We start from the raw sequence: 15,973 nt of genomic DNA, 5'->3' as shown, positions 1-15,973 counted from the left end.
AGGAGTTGGAAATACTGTTTTTCATTAAAGTGCCCATAGGACATACCTTAATAATAGGGTAGATATATGAGACTCCAAAGGAATATAATGCAATCTATTATGCATTATGATGTTTAAATTATTATGAGATTCTTTTTTGAGTATTACATGATTAAATCTGTATGGCTACCCTATTTGGAGATAATTCTTTAGTTTTTCAACTATAAGGAAACCATGGGAACCCATACTATTTTATATGAAGTACTAAAACCACAGGGTACATAAATTATGCTACTAAAAATATTCTTTTGTTCAATATATTTTAAAACTTAAAGTGCTTTAAAAATGAGAATCTTAAAAACAATTCCAAAAAAATAAAAAAGATTCCTGTGTGAACATATTTAAAATATGGTCATATTAATTCTTTTAATGATTCAGCTACCAGTTACACAACAAATTGTAATGATTATAACGCTCTAACCATTGTCAGACTTTCTCATGAGATTACTTGTTTTGAGAGCTACAGATGTTAACCACAGAAATTAGAATATAAAATTTTCATCAGTTGACTATAAAACATATTCATATTTTTCTCCATCTAGGTACCATTTACATCTACACCATTTGCAGAAAACTGATGATTATTGGTCAGTCTTCCAAGGTATGAAATTTACTGACAGAAATATCTTCCCCTGTATTTCCTGTTTTTCTTAAGACTTTTGTTAGCATTGAATACTAGCAAAGAAAATTTAGTGATTATATAACAAAATTTAGTGACTATATATATAACAAGTTTTCAATTTTTAGTTTAACATGATCATATGTAAACATACAGGCAATAAAGTATTAATGAAAAGAAAGCACTCTTAAAATTAATAAATATTCTCCACTGTCCCTTGGTCTCTCAGATTAGTCATAACTTGTAAGCTTGATACTGACTATCCATCTGGTAACTGTATCTTGAGATAGGGTGACCATCCATTCTGGCTTGCCCAGGAAGGTCCCGGTTTATACCTCTTGTCTGGTATTATTAGTAGTGCCTGCTTTCACTCTCACAAGTGTCCTGGTTTGAATGATAAACTATGGTTACCCTATTTATGTGATACCTATGGAACTTGGACTTCATTTTGCTTGAAGAGGTTGAACTTCACTTACGACCTACATGCTTGCTAGTAGTTAGGTGAATGAATACCTAAACTCTGTCCCAGTCACAAGCTGAGGGTAAGGGGACTTTATTTTATAATAAGATTCCCACTGACCAGTACTTACTGCTCAGTTTTAGCTTGAGGGAATGGCTGACACTTCTCTATAATGCTGGTAGCACTTTAATCTCTAGGAGACATTTTTTTCGCTGTATTTATTGTCCAGACTTTGGAATGTAGGTCAAGAAGGGCGAGTATAGCCATACTTAAGTTGTTGCTGCCATCTGAAACATTACTACTTTATTTTTCTTTATCACATGCAGTATTCTTACCCTGAATAGTGTAACCTTCAGGACAGATGCATTTTTTTTTCTTATTTTCTCAAAACATAGCCAAGTATCTTGAAAGTTACCAACACTTAAAAATGGAAGCAAAGAGATTTGCATGCTTAATTTATAACATTAATTATGTGCTCTCTCTCTGTTTTGTTTCTTGAATTTAAAAGCTGTGTTACTGACGGTGACTTGAACAAATCTGTGCCAGCTTTTGGCATGAGAATTAAAATGAGGGGAGACTGTCCCACGTATAATATAAACTTGGCATACAGAATATTCCAGTGATTCTACATGCAGTTACAGATGATTTCCTAAAAAGAATTTGCAAATTCCTATTGCCCTTGCTGTAGCAACAAATACTGCTTCACAGAATCATAATAATTTGGTTTGCTATAGTGTTTATGTGCCAAAGCTTTGTAGGGCAGAGATGTATGTGCCAAAATGTAACTGTTTGTGTTTGTACATGTTAATGCTGAGAGAATTTTAATGTGATAGTCATTTAAAAATAATTTTATATTTATACCCTATATAAGATTTCTCTGCTCATAGAACTTGAATTTCTCTCTGACAAAATAAGAGCTGAAGGAGAATAGTTCTATGGTCTCGGTCGTGTGGGATGGTGGTGAGGGGAGTAAGGGATACAAGAATTTTGAGGGGGTGAGCGGTTGTACAGTTGGCATTTGAAGAGTGGGATGAAATTCTTTCAGTTTGTTTAATATAATAAGTTCAAAGGAAATTAGTAATTTTCGCCCAGAAATTTCTAAATCTTCAGCTAGTGAATTGACACATCTGTGTCCTTCTGGGTCTGAGGGACCCTGATTCTGTAGCTACTTTAGAGTTCTCTTCTAGTCTAGCATGAGACAGAAAGAGAAATAGGGACGAGATCCTCAGGCTTTTCTTGGAGTCATCCCAGAGCAATACAAACCCTTATTCTTATAAGATCCAAGCATTATGGCTACGTTTGTTATTATTATTGAATCCCTACTATGCGTTAGGCATTGTGTGAAGGGCTTTGCATTAAAGTCTTATGAGGTGGGCACTACCATCATCATCATCATCATCGTCATCATTTGTTGGATGAATGCCTACCGTTTATCAGGTAGGCTTCTCAGCACTTTCATATGTTATCTCATCTAGTCCTCACACCACCACTCTGAGAAAGGTACTGGTATGACCTTCATCTATAGCTGAGGACGCTAAGGCTCAGAAAAGTTTATTTGCTCAATGTCACACATCTAGTTAGAAGTGTAGCTGAGGCCAGAGCCAATACATCACTGCGTTGCCCCACACCACCACTAGAACAATGCACGAATGTCGACTAAATTTAATCTTGTCGTGACTATTTTGGCTCACCTACTCAAATGGAGGAGCTGTGTGGGAGGGGTTAGTATTTTTTGACATGACTATTGCTGAAGACCATGACAGGCCAGGGGCTGTTTCCCAGATGGGAAACACTTCCTTTTGCTCTGAGGGAGGTGAGCAGCATAAGCTTAGGGAGTGGAGGGAGGGTAGATTTCTGAAATCTCTTTTCCTAAAGACATAGGACAACTTTGCTTTCGGTTATGGTATAACCTGTAGTTTCTTCTGAGGCATTTAAAACTGGAGTATAGTACTCAGCAAATATTAAAAAATACAGTAGAATCTATTCATTTGAAGAAAACGATTCCTGTTTCATTTACTATAAAACTGAAATGGTTTGTAAAGCCTGTGGCTTGAACAATGATTGTCCAATTATTCCACGTTCCATGACATAAACTTCAAATCAAACCTTTGAAATGCTGCTCAGTGTTGTTTCCCACAAAATCTGGTATAAATGATGCTGCACTGCCATCCTGTGGCTGAGCTGATTAACTGTGTGTGTAACCCCAGAACCATGTCCTCACTGGGCTCCTAAAATGTGGTTTTTCATAGTTGTTTTTTTTTTTTCTATGAAGAGAACAGTCCTGTTTAAATCCCATCATTTTTAAACATTAATAGAAATAGATCTGTCTTTTAGAGGCAAGAAAAAAAATGCTACAAATTAAGAATTATTTTTTGGAAATGGCTTTTCATTTTTAAAATCTGAATGATGGTTTTTCACAACCCTAAAAGGAATGATGTTTTTTTCAAAACCCTAAGAGGAATGATGGTGTTTTCCCCCTCCGAACTCCCCTTTGTTAAGGCTGCCCTGTGTAGTGGAAAGAATGCTGCTGCACTTGAAAATCTGAAGACCTGAATTCCAGTTCCAGCTCTGTCACTTATGAGCAGTTTAGCCTCTTGGAGTCAGACCAGGTTACTTTTAAGATCCCCTTCAGCACTAAAATCTGTGATTTATGGTCTTTTATGCTAAGTCTGAGGCCAAACCCAAATATAATGTGAACAACTGGTAACCGAAACTCTTTTTATTTTGAAATGTGAAATTTCTAATACCCAGGGGGGCTTTTTGGAAAGACATGTGAATTTAAAGTGGGGAAATTTATACCTGGCTTAATCCCCTACTCCTCAAACCACAACAATCCAAATGCAAAGATCCGTGATAGGATTTTTGTGCAGCAGATGTGAGAAAACTTGAGTTTTGATGACTCTTGCTTCCATATCAGTTCACGTTATGGCAAGGTTAGCACACAATGATGACAGCAGCAACAACAAAAACTGCAATAAAGCACCCCCGGCAGACTTAGTAGAGGTATAGTGTCTAGGAGCAGCGACTGAGAGGGTCATTGTACCGTGGTGTGGTCACATACTCTAACCGGACATGGGCAACCAGGAACGAAGCCATGGAGGACCAGCCGTGATGGGGAAGGAACGTGTAGTTCTGGGAGGTGGAGAAGTGCTCAGTGATCTTTATCCTGGACAGAGGGCAGGTGGCATCGGTGTTTTCAGATTCTTGGAAGGCTGTAGTTTGAAAGTGAGTTTTGAGTGGTTTGGTGCTGTTCCGGAAGATATGACTAGGCCTAATGCACAGGAGGTGTATCAAGATGGTTTACATTTCAGATTAAGAAAGTACATTTAGACTTGTCTTCTGATGCCACCTGGCATGTTCCTTGTTACTGGAGGTGGGATCGCTTGGGTAGGGAAGGTGTGGGACATCAGGTTGTAGTGCTGATGATGTTGGTGAGGGTGAAATTAGATTGGCTTTCAGCCCTTTTATTCTATGATGGTTTGAAATAGTTCCGCATTTGGCACCATGAACTGAAACTTTTAAATGCAGATCAGTTAGTCAACAAATATTTATTGCATGTCTACTACACACCAGATAATGTGCTAGGGGGCAGGGGCTACCTTGCTGAACAAGACAGACAAGGTCTGTTTCCTAAGTGAACTTACATTCTAGCGAGATGAGCTTACATTCCAGTGGGTAGCAAAGAATATTGCCATTCTGTGTCAAGCCCTGCTCTTTTTTCCTCTGGATTCAAAACTGACTAGACTATGGGGAATTCTGCCCTTTCAGGCTTTTTCTTTCCCTTAGATGTCCACTGAACTGCTTGCACACGTGTTATATACACTGTCCTTGAAGGCTCCAAAGTTGGTAATAGGGTCTGAATATTACCAGTGTGTTATCTATTTTTGCTATTAAATACTTTGTCAGTCTAGTAGGTTTGCTTAATATATATGCATCTCCTGGACCTTTTTGTTGATTTGCCTTTTCAAGGTGGACTTGACTACTGTACATACACTTTTCCTTAATTAATTCCTCAATTGTTGGAGGCCAAATTTGTTACTGGAAGAGGGACTTTATTCTGTTGTTCAAATTTATTATCATTATTTTCTTGAGAATCTAGAATATTCGTTAGCTCTCCCTTGGTTGGTTCTGTTAGCTTTAGGGTTGTTCAGTGAATTCATTGAATAGCACTTGGGAATATCTGTTATGTACCTGGCACTATTCTAGGTGATGTAAAAACGAATAAGGCGCTGTTCCTATTTTCAAACAGATCATAGTTTAGTTTGGAATCACACATGTGAGCATGTTAATGTTATTGGATGTGACATACGATATATGTGTACATAAAATATGTGTAAATCAGACACACACACACGTAACACAATTACAGCAGAGACAGAAATGAGGCAATGGTCATTTCTCTCTAGTGACGTTAGGAAACACTTCTTTTCAACAGCTCTTCCCGGTATTCTCCCTCCTCCTCCTGCTCTTGCTGTTCCTCTCCCTTCTCCTGCTTCCCCTCCCTCCTTCATTGTCATTACCAAAGCTAACACTTACGATGTGTACTATGTTCCAAGCATTTAGAGTATGTTAGCTCATTTGGTCATCCAACAATCCTTTAAGGTAATTACTGTTACACCTGTTTTGCAGATAAAGAACCTGAGGCACATGAAGTTTAAGTAAACTGTCCAAGGTAACACTACTAGTAGTGGAGATAGGGTTTCATCTCGGTCCTGTAGGGCAGGTGAAGGAGTGAACACAGTGAGCAAAGACACACATATTTGGACCTAAGGCGTGTTTTGTGCCATGGAAAGCATTTTGGACCAGCTTTAAGTATACGATGCAAGATCAAGAGTAACGGAGAGTGGGGGTAGGCAGGGACTGTCTTTGCATGCTGTGTATAAGGCTTGTACTTTGTCATATAGGTAACAGAGAGCCACTGAAGTGTTTTAAGCACAAGAGTGCACAACCCAATTTGCATATTAAAGGGTAACTCTGGTGGAGGTAAGGGCGGTGTATAAGGAAGGGGGTGTGTAAGAAGAAGGGCAATGGTGAGATAAAGACAGGGAGACAAGTGAGGAAGTACTCAGCAATTCAGGGAGACCTAAGAGGACCTGCTTGATTAAGGCTAATATTTCCATGGACAGAATTTAGAAATGGATATTCTGAGACATTTAGCTGACAGATTCTTATTTTCATCCCAGTAATATTTTTTATAAAAATATGTGGAGCACAGACCAAATTTCTTCTTACAGTCAGTCAAATGAAGAACAACATAATCTAATTACCGTTTGAGCTTTTGGACTATATTTGAAGAAAGGAAAAAAATCTGAAAATATTAACTGAAGAATATATATGTATAGTCAAATAGTGTTTCCCAATGTAGGGTTTGTGGGAAGAATATGTTTAAAAAGAATTATCAATGGATTGATAGGGAAAACTCATTCAGTTAAAATAGTTCAAGAGACTTTTACTTATATTCCTACAGATAGACCAATACAATGGTGACCCCTTTCTCCCCACCACTGGAAATAGGCACCATTTATGAAGTGCTCACAATGTGCCAAATGCCATCCTAGCATATCACGTAGATAACCACACTGCTGTGATGTGTCAAAATACCCATTTTACAGATGACAAAATTGAGGTCTGGAGAGGTGAAATGACACAGCTCCGAGTGATAAACTTAGGACTGAAACCCAGGTCTATTTGATTCCAATCTTGAACTGTTTCTACTAAGTATCACAGGCCGTAGACTGTAAGCCTTTTTCATTTTCCCTATCCTGCTATACCAGATTATTTTCAAAATCATGCATTGGTTCCAGGCCAGCTAATAACAGTTGTATTGTTGCAATTAGCTCCTAGACTGTCATTGACACTTGATATTATATATGTTAGTAAAAATGAGCTGAGTTCATGGCACTTCAGGAGCTAAGAAGGAAGACATTTTAAAGTGGTTAACTTGAGATTGAGTTCTCTAAATTATTCTTTTACTTTTCAAATACTTGTTTTTTTTGACTCATATTATTTATGGTGTTTTTGGTTTAAGTAGTCAGCAACTTGTGCTCACAACTTATGACCTGACTATATTAAATACAAATAATAATTATTAGCTTAAAATGAAAATGCATTCAGTTGTGCCCTTTCTTTCTCAGGCCTTGGAATTTCTCCTGTGGGCCAGTATATGTATGGAGTCCTCGGTTCCACTCCTGTCTGTCAGGTATTTGACGTGGAGAGCTACTCTTTATACTGCTGTCTGCCAGTGCTACTATGACTGCCAAGCTGGTATTCATGGGGAGGTATGCGACTTTTTAATTCTGAGGATCCTAATATTTTAAAATACAACTTATGCAGCATTTTCTTCTTTAGATGCTCAGCAAGAAAATCACAAACAAACAAACAAACAAACCCCAAAGAATTGCAATGAAGCAAAGACAAAAGTCCTAGGCTTTATTTGCAGAAATTTGCTTGGCTTCTCTATTCTGCTGATTTCTTGCTCGGCTTTCTGCCCTCTCCTTTATTCTTTATTCACTTCTACCATCTCTCCTGCTTTTCTGAGTAAGATTTCTGTTATCTTTTCTTCCTCATCGTATTTTTGTATGCAAGTTACTTTCCTTCCCTGTTTACTTTTATATTCCATTCACCTACCATTCCAGCTATCATTTTATTTAATTTATCTATTTATTTGTTTGTTTATTTATTTATCTTCATCTATTTCTTGTTTGTTTGTTTTTTTTCTCTTTTCCTGTATACCTTTTTGACTGAATACTTGGAATATAACTTAACTACTGGTTGGGGCTTCTATTGTCCTAGCCAGTACCCCTATGCAAATGAAAAAATGCACATCTCTACAGCACATGGTTCTTGCTTTGTCAGTGGATGGGGCCTTGGTGAGAATGAAAATAGGCACCCCTTTCTTTGAGCCAACACATACCGGCACCAGTGTGCATGGCTTGTCGAGTGCAGTGTGGGCTGGATTTCAGCTCTCACTCAACCACTTGGCTGAAAGTCTTGTGCAGGACAGAGCCTTCACAGCTGTACAAATCCCTGTTCATATCCTGTTCACAACCATAAATAAATCATCTAGCCAGTTAATGGCTCCTTTACATTTAGTTTTTCCTGCCTAAACTAATTCTGAAGGGTTGGATGGTAGTGGCCCAGAAGCAGGTGAATAGCCTAATACAGCCCTTGTGGGATACATTTTCTAGCCTAGGATACATTCCAGAAATTACTCACCATGTATGTATAGTTAACTGTAGTGTGTTCGTGGTGGCATAGTTCTATAGCTATTCAAATTATCAGGGGATGGAACGTTTACATAGTGTTGACCACTTGATTCCAATGGAATTCTTTCTTACAGAAAAATTTAACACTTCATGTATGTTTTTATTGTGGTCTAGAAGCATCGTCATTAAAATTGTAAATTATAGACGCACTATTTCAAAGATAAAATAAATTACGTGACTTGAACTCTTTTTGTTATTATCTCTATAGAGTTATAATAATGGTGATCTGATTAAATAAACAAGCCTTCCTCCTTTCTTCCTTTCCTCCGAAATGAATAAATACTTCCTATATGGTGGGTTCTAGAGATACAAAAACGAATAAGACCCTATAAGGACCTCACAATTTAGTGGGCAATGTGAACGTTTGAATAGATAATACAGTGTGTTTTGGTAGGAAGGTTAGGATTCAAGAAGAACACTGAGGAGGATATGTGAGTGTGTGTGTGTGTGTGTGTGTGTGTGTGTGTGTGTGTTGTGTGCAATGCCAGAGATGTGATAATATATGAAGCTACTGTCTAACCTAGATTTTGGCTTTCCTTACTTTTAAAATGTCTTAATTCATAAAGTTAGCATATCTGACAGTGTATTAACTTTAGATCCACAGAATTTAGTAGTGCTTATAGGAAGTGATAGATTTGATAGCTACTGTGGTATAGAGTCAGCATCAGCCTAGAGTTTAATTCACCAATTAAATGTCTGGGAGAATAAAACATGCTGTCTTGATACATTTTTAATCACTATGCTCTTACTTATTATGAGTTAAATTTATTTTAATTGCATCTAGGCATTTGCTCGGCGTGCTTTAGCTAAAATTGATGAGTTAAGGCAACTGGAATTAATGGGATCCTCACAATCACAGGAAGAATCCAGAGGATATTATAGAGAGGCCACAATAAAGGTATAAAAATTTCATGAAATGAAAGAAATGGACTGCATTCTACAGTTGAAGAGCTTGCTGTTAGTAGTGGGGAAGCGCGTCCCACTGTTACTTCATATATAATTCTTCTTTTTGAGGCAGATGGCGCTGATGATCTTCAAACGAGGAGTATTTGAGTCTAGAAGAAAAAACAAAAATTTGTTTAGACCCAAGATAAGAATTAACCTAAGGGAAGTACAAACTGTAAGTCTAAGACTGTCTTCTCTGTTTCAGACTCATTTTTGGTGTATTTGTATTATACCTCTGAATCTTTTAAGCCTTGTCATTAAATATTAAACCTTGCAACCCTGTTCTCTGCACCAGTGGCAAATAGAGAGAAGAATGCCTTCCCAATTTGGACACGACCTCACTTCATCCCTTTCTCAAAGCTTTTTGTACCTTCGCACAATCCCAGTTTTGTAGCTTTAAAGGACAAGAGGCCGAAGAAGAGCCTGGGAAAGGTGCCAACGCACGGTGCCAACGCACAACCTCTGAGTGGTTCCACAGAGGCCTTTGTTTTGACAGCTTAGTGTTAGTTTAGAAGTCTTTGAGGTTGGAGAGAAGGTGGAGGCACCTTTTCTCATCCACTTCAGGTTTCCACTTTGGGAGTGTTTAGGAACTAGGTCATAGTGTAGCAACAAACAACCCCCATATCTCCGTGGCTTAAAACTAACTATCTCCCACTGGAGTCAAGTTATTACAGTTATCAGGCGGCTCTGCTCATGACCTCTGTTCAGGGCCAGTTGATAAACAGGCTTCACTTCAAAAATTGCTGGTGGTTCTGTCAGAGGGGATGTCAGAGAGCTTTGGCGGGTCTCACACAGGCAGGAATACCCAGCGTGGGAGTGACAGCAGTCTCTCCTCCCATGTTAAACCTCATCACAGGACCCCTTCCAGCCACAAAGGCAGACAGCAGTAAGGGCTATCGCAGGAGGCGCCCGGGACCTAGTTATGCCTTGTGGGGTCCTCTGCCTCTCCTCCCTTGTGCCCTTTTCCTTCTTCCACCGTCTTCCCCGTTACCTTTCTGAATATCAGTATTCCTTAAGGCCGGGTCTATATTTCTTCAAAGCTTTCCCTGACTGTTGTAGATGGTCATAAACTCTCTTCTGTAAGCTTCTTTGTGGAGACTGAAAAGGAAAGTGAGGGGGAAGAAGAGCAGTTTCTAACAGAAGAATAGTAGAATCTCAGAACCTGGAAGGGATTGTAGAAATCACGTGCTTCAGTCCTTTTCTAAGATGAGGAAAGTAAAGCCCAGAGTATTTAAATTACTGGCTCAAGGTCACAAAGGCGGCTGCTGGAAGCACTGGGACCAGAACCTGGGTCTCTGGTCCAGTGTTTTCTCACTATTGCAGTGACTGCTGTTCTCTGGTTCTTAACAACATTTAGAAGTAATTCTTTTCTTAAATTTTAAGTAAATCATAATACTTAAATTCAGGTATTATTTGGACATGGTAGCTTTTTATTGCTACTTCGTGTGACTAGGAAATATTGACCACTGAGCCCAGAAGTACATTTCATACAGCCCTTTTAAATCATATCCTTTACCATCCAACGGTGTACAATTGGTGGGGTGGTAATGTGCCGAATTATAGTGATTCCACGAATGAGCTGTTGAACTGCCTTCACCTGGTGCTGTTAACTAGTAATGCTGTAGTGTTTGTAAGAAAGCAGGGGACAAGTCTTTTTTTCTCGTTAACATTTTTTTCTCTAAGCAAACCAAATTTAAGTATTGAAAGCTGTGAGGTTGTCATTAATGAGCATATTGTTAGGACTTGATTTATAATCATCCTGGTATAAAAATTAAATATATTTTCAAAGAAAAATGTTTAAAATTCCAGATAGCATTACATTAAAAAACATTAATTTCTAGTTTCTTATAAGATCATTATTATATGGAAATTATATGGTATATCTTTTTAGGAAAAAATTATAATTGTTTAGTGGGTCGTTTTGACAGAGAATAGTCAACATACCCTTTTTATAAAGTCATAGTATATTACTTTGACATATTTTGCAGAATGTCCTGCTTTATATGTATGAAATAATTCTATTATATTTCCTATAAAAGAAAGTAATTTTAATATGTATTAAATCTATTTTATAAAACATTTTTGAGTGTGTAAGTCAGTTAGTTGTTAACTCAAAGTAAATCATTTTGACTTTCAAAGGATTCTTTTACTAATTCAGACTCCTAATGATTGACTGTTTAGTGATTCATGCAATAAATATTTTTAAAGTACCTGCTATGTGAACAAGATGGACAGAGGTTACATTCCAGTGAAGAAATTACATAATAAATAAATAAAATAATTAAAGCTTGTCATAAGTATTAAGGAAGAAATAAGGGTAGTAATGAGTTACATGTAAAACCCTTAGAATGATCCTGGCACATAGTAAGTCCTGGGTATTAGCTATTGCTATTATTTATTTTTCATTCATTCATTCTATAGCCATATACTGAACACTTATTGTTTCCACTGTGGTGGAATATAGAAAAGACTAAATTGCAGTTCTGTCTTTTTGAATGATTTCAGGATAATGCTCAGGATTTGACTATAGAGAGCAAAAGGGGAGAAAACATTCTATGTAAAGGATTAGAGCATGATCGTAGCTTGCAAGCAGGAGTAAGCAAAGTTTATTGGGGGACAGTGAGAAACTGAGCTTGACTGGGGTACGTATACTATGTTGGGGAATTAACAGAATGCATCTTATAGAGTAGATATTATAGAAACCACAGGATTTAGAAGTGGAACAGACTGCATGGTTTGCGTCATTCAGCTTCTCATCTATCCTTACATTTAAAATGGTCTTATATGCACTATGCAATACATGAACCAGAATTTGTCTAGTATTTTTGTTACTGTTATTTTAGTTGTTTCCAATTCTTTGCTATAATTAATGTTGATGTAATCAACATCTTAAATTATATTTTTCAATCTTTTATTAGTTGTGGATAAACTTCCAGGTGTAGGATTTAAATTAAAGGATACACTTTTATTTCTCTTGATGTATATTGCCGAATTAATTTCCAAAATATGTTCTTAAAGGTGACAACCAATTAGTATGTACCAATTTTGCTAGAAGCAATGATCGTTTTGATACTATGATTTCTTTACTTTTTTATAATTCAGTTTTCATAAAATGGCTTGTTTTATCTTTATTTTTTGGATTAAACTTTCCCTTATATTTGTGTTTACTCTGTTTCTTTTTTTTGGTAAATTATCTTTCAGTCTTGAACATTTATCTATTAGAGATTTTAATTTTTAAAATATACTTGAATAAGCTCATTGTTTTTATAGACATTAATATTTTCCTTGTCGTGCTTGATAGCAATCCATTTTTTAAATTGCTTGGGCTTTAAATCTTTTTTATAGCTCTTTTAAATATTTATATTTTAAAATCCTTTATTTGGTATTCATCTATAGCTTTGATAAATATTCTGTTCCACTTTTTGCTAGTTTTCCTATGATATTTAAAAAAAGTGTACTGTAATCTATTTGAGTTTTATCCCTGCTTTTGTTTTTTTGTCTCTCTGACTTTGCCCTAAGAACAGGAAAGGAATCATGGGGAATATGATGGGTATGTTCTAACTGGACATGGATTCTAGAAAAGCCAACTAGAGCTACCTTTCTTATTTTCTTGTAACCTAAATACCGAGAGCCAGTAATTTGTTGGAGAGAATAAAGTGTGGAGGCAAGTGATCTGAAGGAGGTGAAATCATTCTGGGACAGTTCAAAGCAGAGGGCCTGGGAATGCACACAGGGCTTTTAACAGTTACTAGTTTATTCGTATACCGCTGGTCAACTCTTCCTCAGTTACCTAGCATAAAACCAGTTATTTATATAAAATATTGTCTCACATTTGGGTTTGAGGACCTTTTGCATTAGAATTTTCTACGGTGCTTATTAAAAATGTCCCACTCAGACCCACTGGATCTCTGGAGATGTGGTCTGTGAATCTGAAAAGCACTCCTGAAAGATTCTTAAACAACCAAAGTTTTAGTATCAGTTCTTCAAGGGTGTAATTTGGATACCACAAAGCCTATGGAGACTGATGCTGCCCTAACAGGATAGTATTGAACAGCCTTTTTATATTGCCTTGGAAAAAACACAAAGAAATACCAAAGTCTTTGATATAATGGCAGCATGACAGGAACTTTAATGGAGTCTGGAATAACACCTCAAAAAAATGAAAATCATAAAAGCAGCCATCTCATTGATAGGCTAACCACTCTTTCTTTTAACATTGATTAAGCATGTCTTACTTATCTTTGCCATGTAATATCAGATATTATAGAACTTTTAAAAAATGGACTGTATTTTTTTGTTGTTTTGAATTCTAGTTGCCATGGCCACGTACTGTCACAGAACGGTTGTTGGATGAGATGTTTGATAGCACTGCATCCCAGTTTCTGGCTGTCTTGGAAGCTCTTTCTGATTCAAATAGACGAACACTACAAACTGGACCTGTTGTTACAGATGAAGTAGAAGTTCGTGATGTTGTCTCAGAACTGTTTATAGCAGGAAAAGAACTTTTGATAAGTAAATAACTTGTTGAGATACATAATATTGTATTGTAGAACAGGAGTAAGATAAGTTTTTGTGTGGTAGTCCATCCATAAACTCATATCCAATTTTTATTGATTTTGAATTGAGAAAACTTGCTAAATTCAATTGATAATTTAAATAATTTATTAGTAGATTTCCTTTTGGATTTTTTATGTATACAATCATCTGTAAATAATGACAATTATATTTCTTTCTAATTCTTAAAAGTTTTTATTTCTTTTTTTTTTACATTTCTTGGCTTATTGCACTGAATATGATCTCCAGTAAAACATGGAATGGAAGTGGTGAGAGCAGATATCCTTGTCTCATTTATGATCTCTAATGGAAAGCTTTCAACACTTACCACTAATTTTGATATTTGCTAAAGGATTTTTTTTTAGATACTCTTTTACAGACTAAGGAGTTTGGTTTTATTCTTGTTTTGCTAATAGTTTTATTTGTTTGTTTTAAACCGTGAGTAGTTGAATTTCATCAAAAGCTTTTTCTGGATTTAATGAGATTTATTGAGTTGATCAAGGGCTTTTCTCTTTTATTTCTGATAATATGGTAAATTACATTGATAATTTATCTAATTTTTAATCACCATGTATTTTGGGAATAAACCTAATGTAGAGGTGAGGATGATCCTTTTGATATGTTGGATTTTTTTTTTTTTTTTTGCTAATGTTTAATATTTCTGCCTCTGTTCATGAGCAAGATTTTCCTTTCTTGTAATGTCCTTTTTAGGTTTTACTATCAAGGTCATGTTGGCCTCCTAAAAAGAGTTAAGATGTACACCCTCTTCCTCTATTACCTGGAACAATTTGTGTCAGATTGGTGTCAGTTTTTTCTAAATGTTTGGTTGACTTTACTGGTTAAGCCATTTGGACCTAATTTTCTTTGTGGAAAGATTTTTAACTCTGGATTAAATTTCTTTCATAGACATAAAATGATTTAGGCTTTCTTTTCATTAAAAAAATCTTCTATCTGTTTGATAAATTGCACTTTCTTTGACGATTTTTGTTTTTATCTAATATTTTCAAATTTTAATTAAATTTTTAATATCTCATTACGATCTTTTTAACATCTATAAGATCTGCAGTGGAGTCCCCTTTTTCTTTCCTGATAGTTGTCATTTTGTCTTTTCTCTCATTTCACTGGTTGCACTAGGAGTTTACAATTTCATTAGTCTTTTTAAGGAATATTTGACTTTGTTCAACATCTCTATTGTATATTTGTTTTACATGTTTTTTTGTGTTTTTCTTATTTCCTTTAATTTATTTTTCTTGGCTTTATTTTGCTGATTTAAGAAAAATGATTGACTTGGAGGTTTAGATCATCGATTTTCAGGATTTACCCTTATTTAATATATACATATATATAAAGACACTTCTCTCTAAATGTAGCTATGTACCTGAAATTTTGCTTTATCTTACCACATTACCATTTAGTTAAGAATATTTTTTAATTCCCATTATGACTTCTTCTGTGCTATATGGGTCATGCATGAGTCAAAACATACAGAAACTTTCTAATTATTTTTTTATTGCTAATTTCCAGCTTAATTATATAGTGGTCATAAACATGTTCTGTATTATTTGAAATTATTGAAACTTGTTGAGATGTTTTTATAACCTAATTTGTGGTCAGTTTTGGTAAATAGCCTGTATGTATTTGAAAAGATTATGCATTCTTTGTTGTTGGGTACATTGCTTTATATATATAGTTTGTAAATAATGTAGTTAAATTTTCTTTATTCCTACTATTTTTTTGGCCTATTTATTTTGATGAGAGAGATGTGTTAACATCATCTGCTATGCATTTCTGTTGGTGTGGAATTTTGTTACAACATAGTGTATGCGTATATTTTACTTTAGCCCATATTGCTTTCCAAAGTGATTTTTTCTAAGTAAATTTTTACACTCCCATCAGCATTATATATGAGTTCTAATTGCTCCAGATTCTGATATTTAGATTTGTGTCTTTTTTATTTTGTCCATTGTTGTGTGAATTCAGTAGTATTCCATTATGGAATACATTTGTGTTTCTCTGATAACTGCTGAAGTTGAGCACCTTTTCATACATTTCTTTACCATTTGGATACCCTGTTATGAAGTGTAGGTTCAG

The 15,973-nt window shown here is 35.8% G+C and overlaps 1 protein-coding gene across 1 annotated transcript in view; it reads left to right on the top strand.

Annotated features, from left to right (window-relative positions):
• Nucleotides 1-15,973, top strand: part of CFAP54 (cilia and flagella associated protein 54) — a 249,277-nt gene that overhangs the window by 18,681 nt on the left and 214,623 nt on the right. The window contains exons 5-9 of the mRNA XM_081060278.1: nucleotides 582-640; nucleotides 7,253-7,396; nucleotides 9,168-9,281; nucleotides 9,402-9,503; nucleotides 13,642-13,840. Coding sequence (XP_080916404.1) covers nucleotides 582-640; nucleotides 7,253-7,396; nucleotides 9,168-9,281; nucleotides 9,402-9,503; nucleotides 13,642-13,840 — 618 coding nt within the window. The remainder of the gene's footprint in view (nucleotides 1-581; nucleotides 641-7,252; nucleotides 7,397-9,167; nucleotides 9,282-9,401; nucleotides 9,504-13,641; nucleotides 13,841-15,973) is intronic.

Source organism: Rhinolophus hipposideros (genome assembly GCF_964194185.1).
Source record: "Rhinolophus hipposideros genome assembly, chromosome: 9".
Classification (NCBI taxonomy): domain Eukaryota; kingdom Metazoa; phylum Chordata; class Mammalia; order Chiroptera; family Rhinolophidae; genus Rhinolophus; species Rhinolophus hipposideros.
This window is presented reverse-complemented; position numbering and strand designations above follow the sequence as displayed.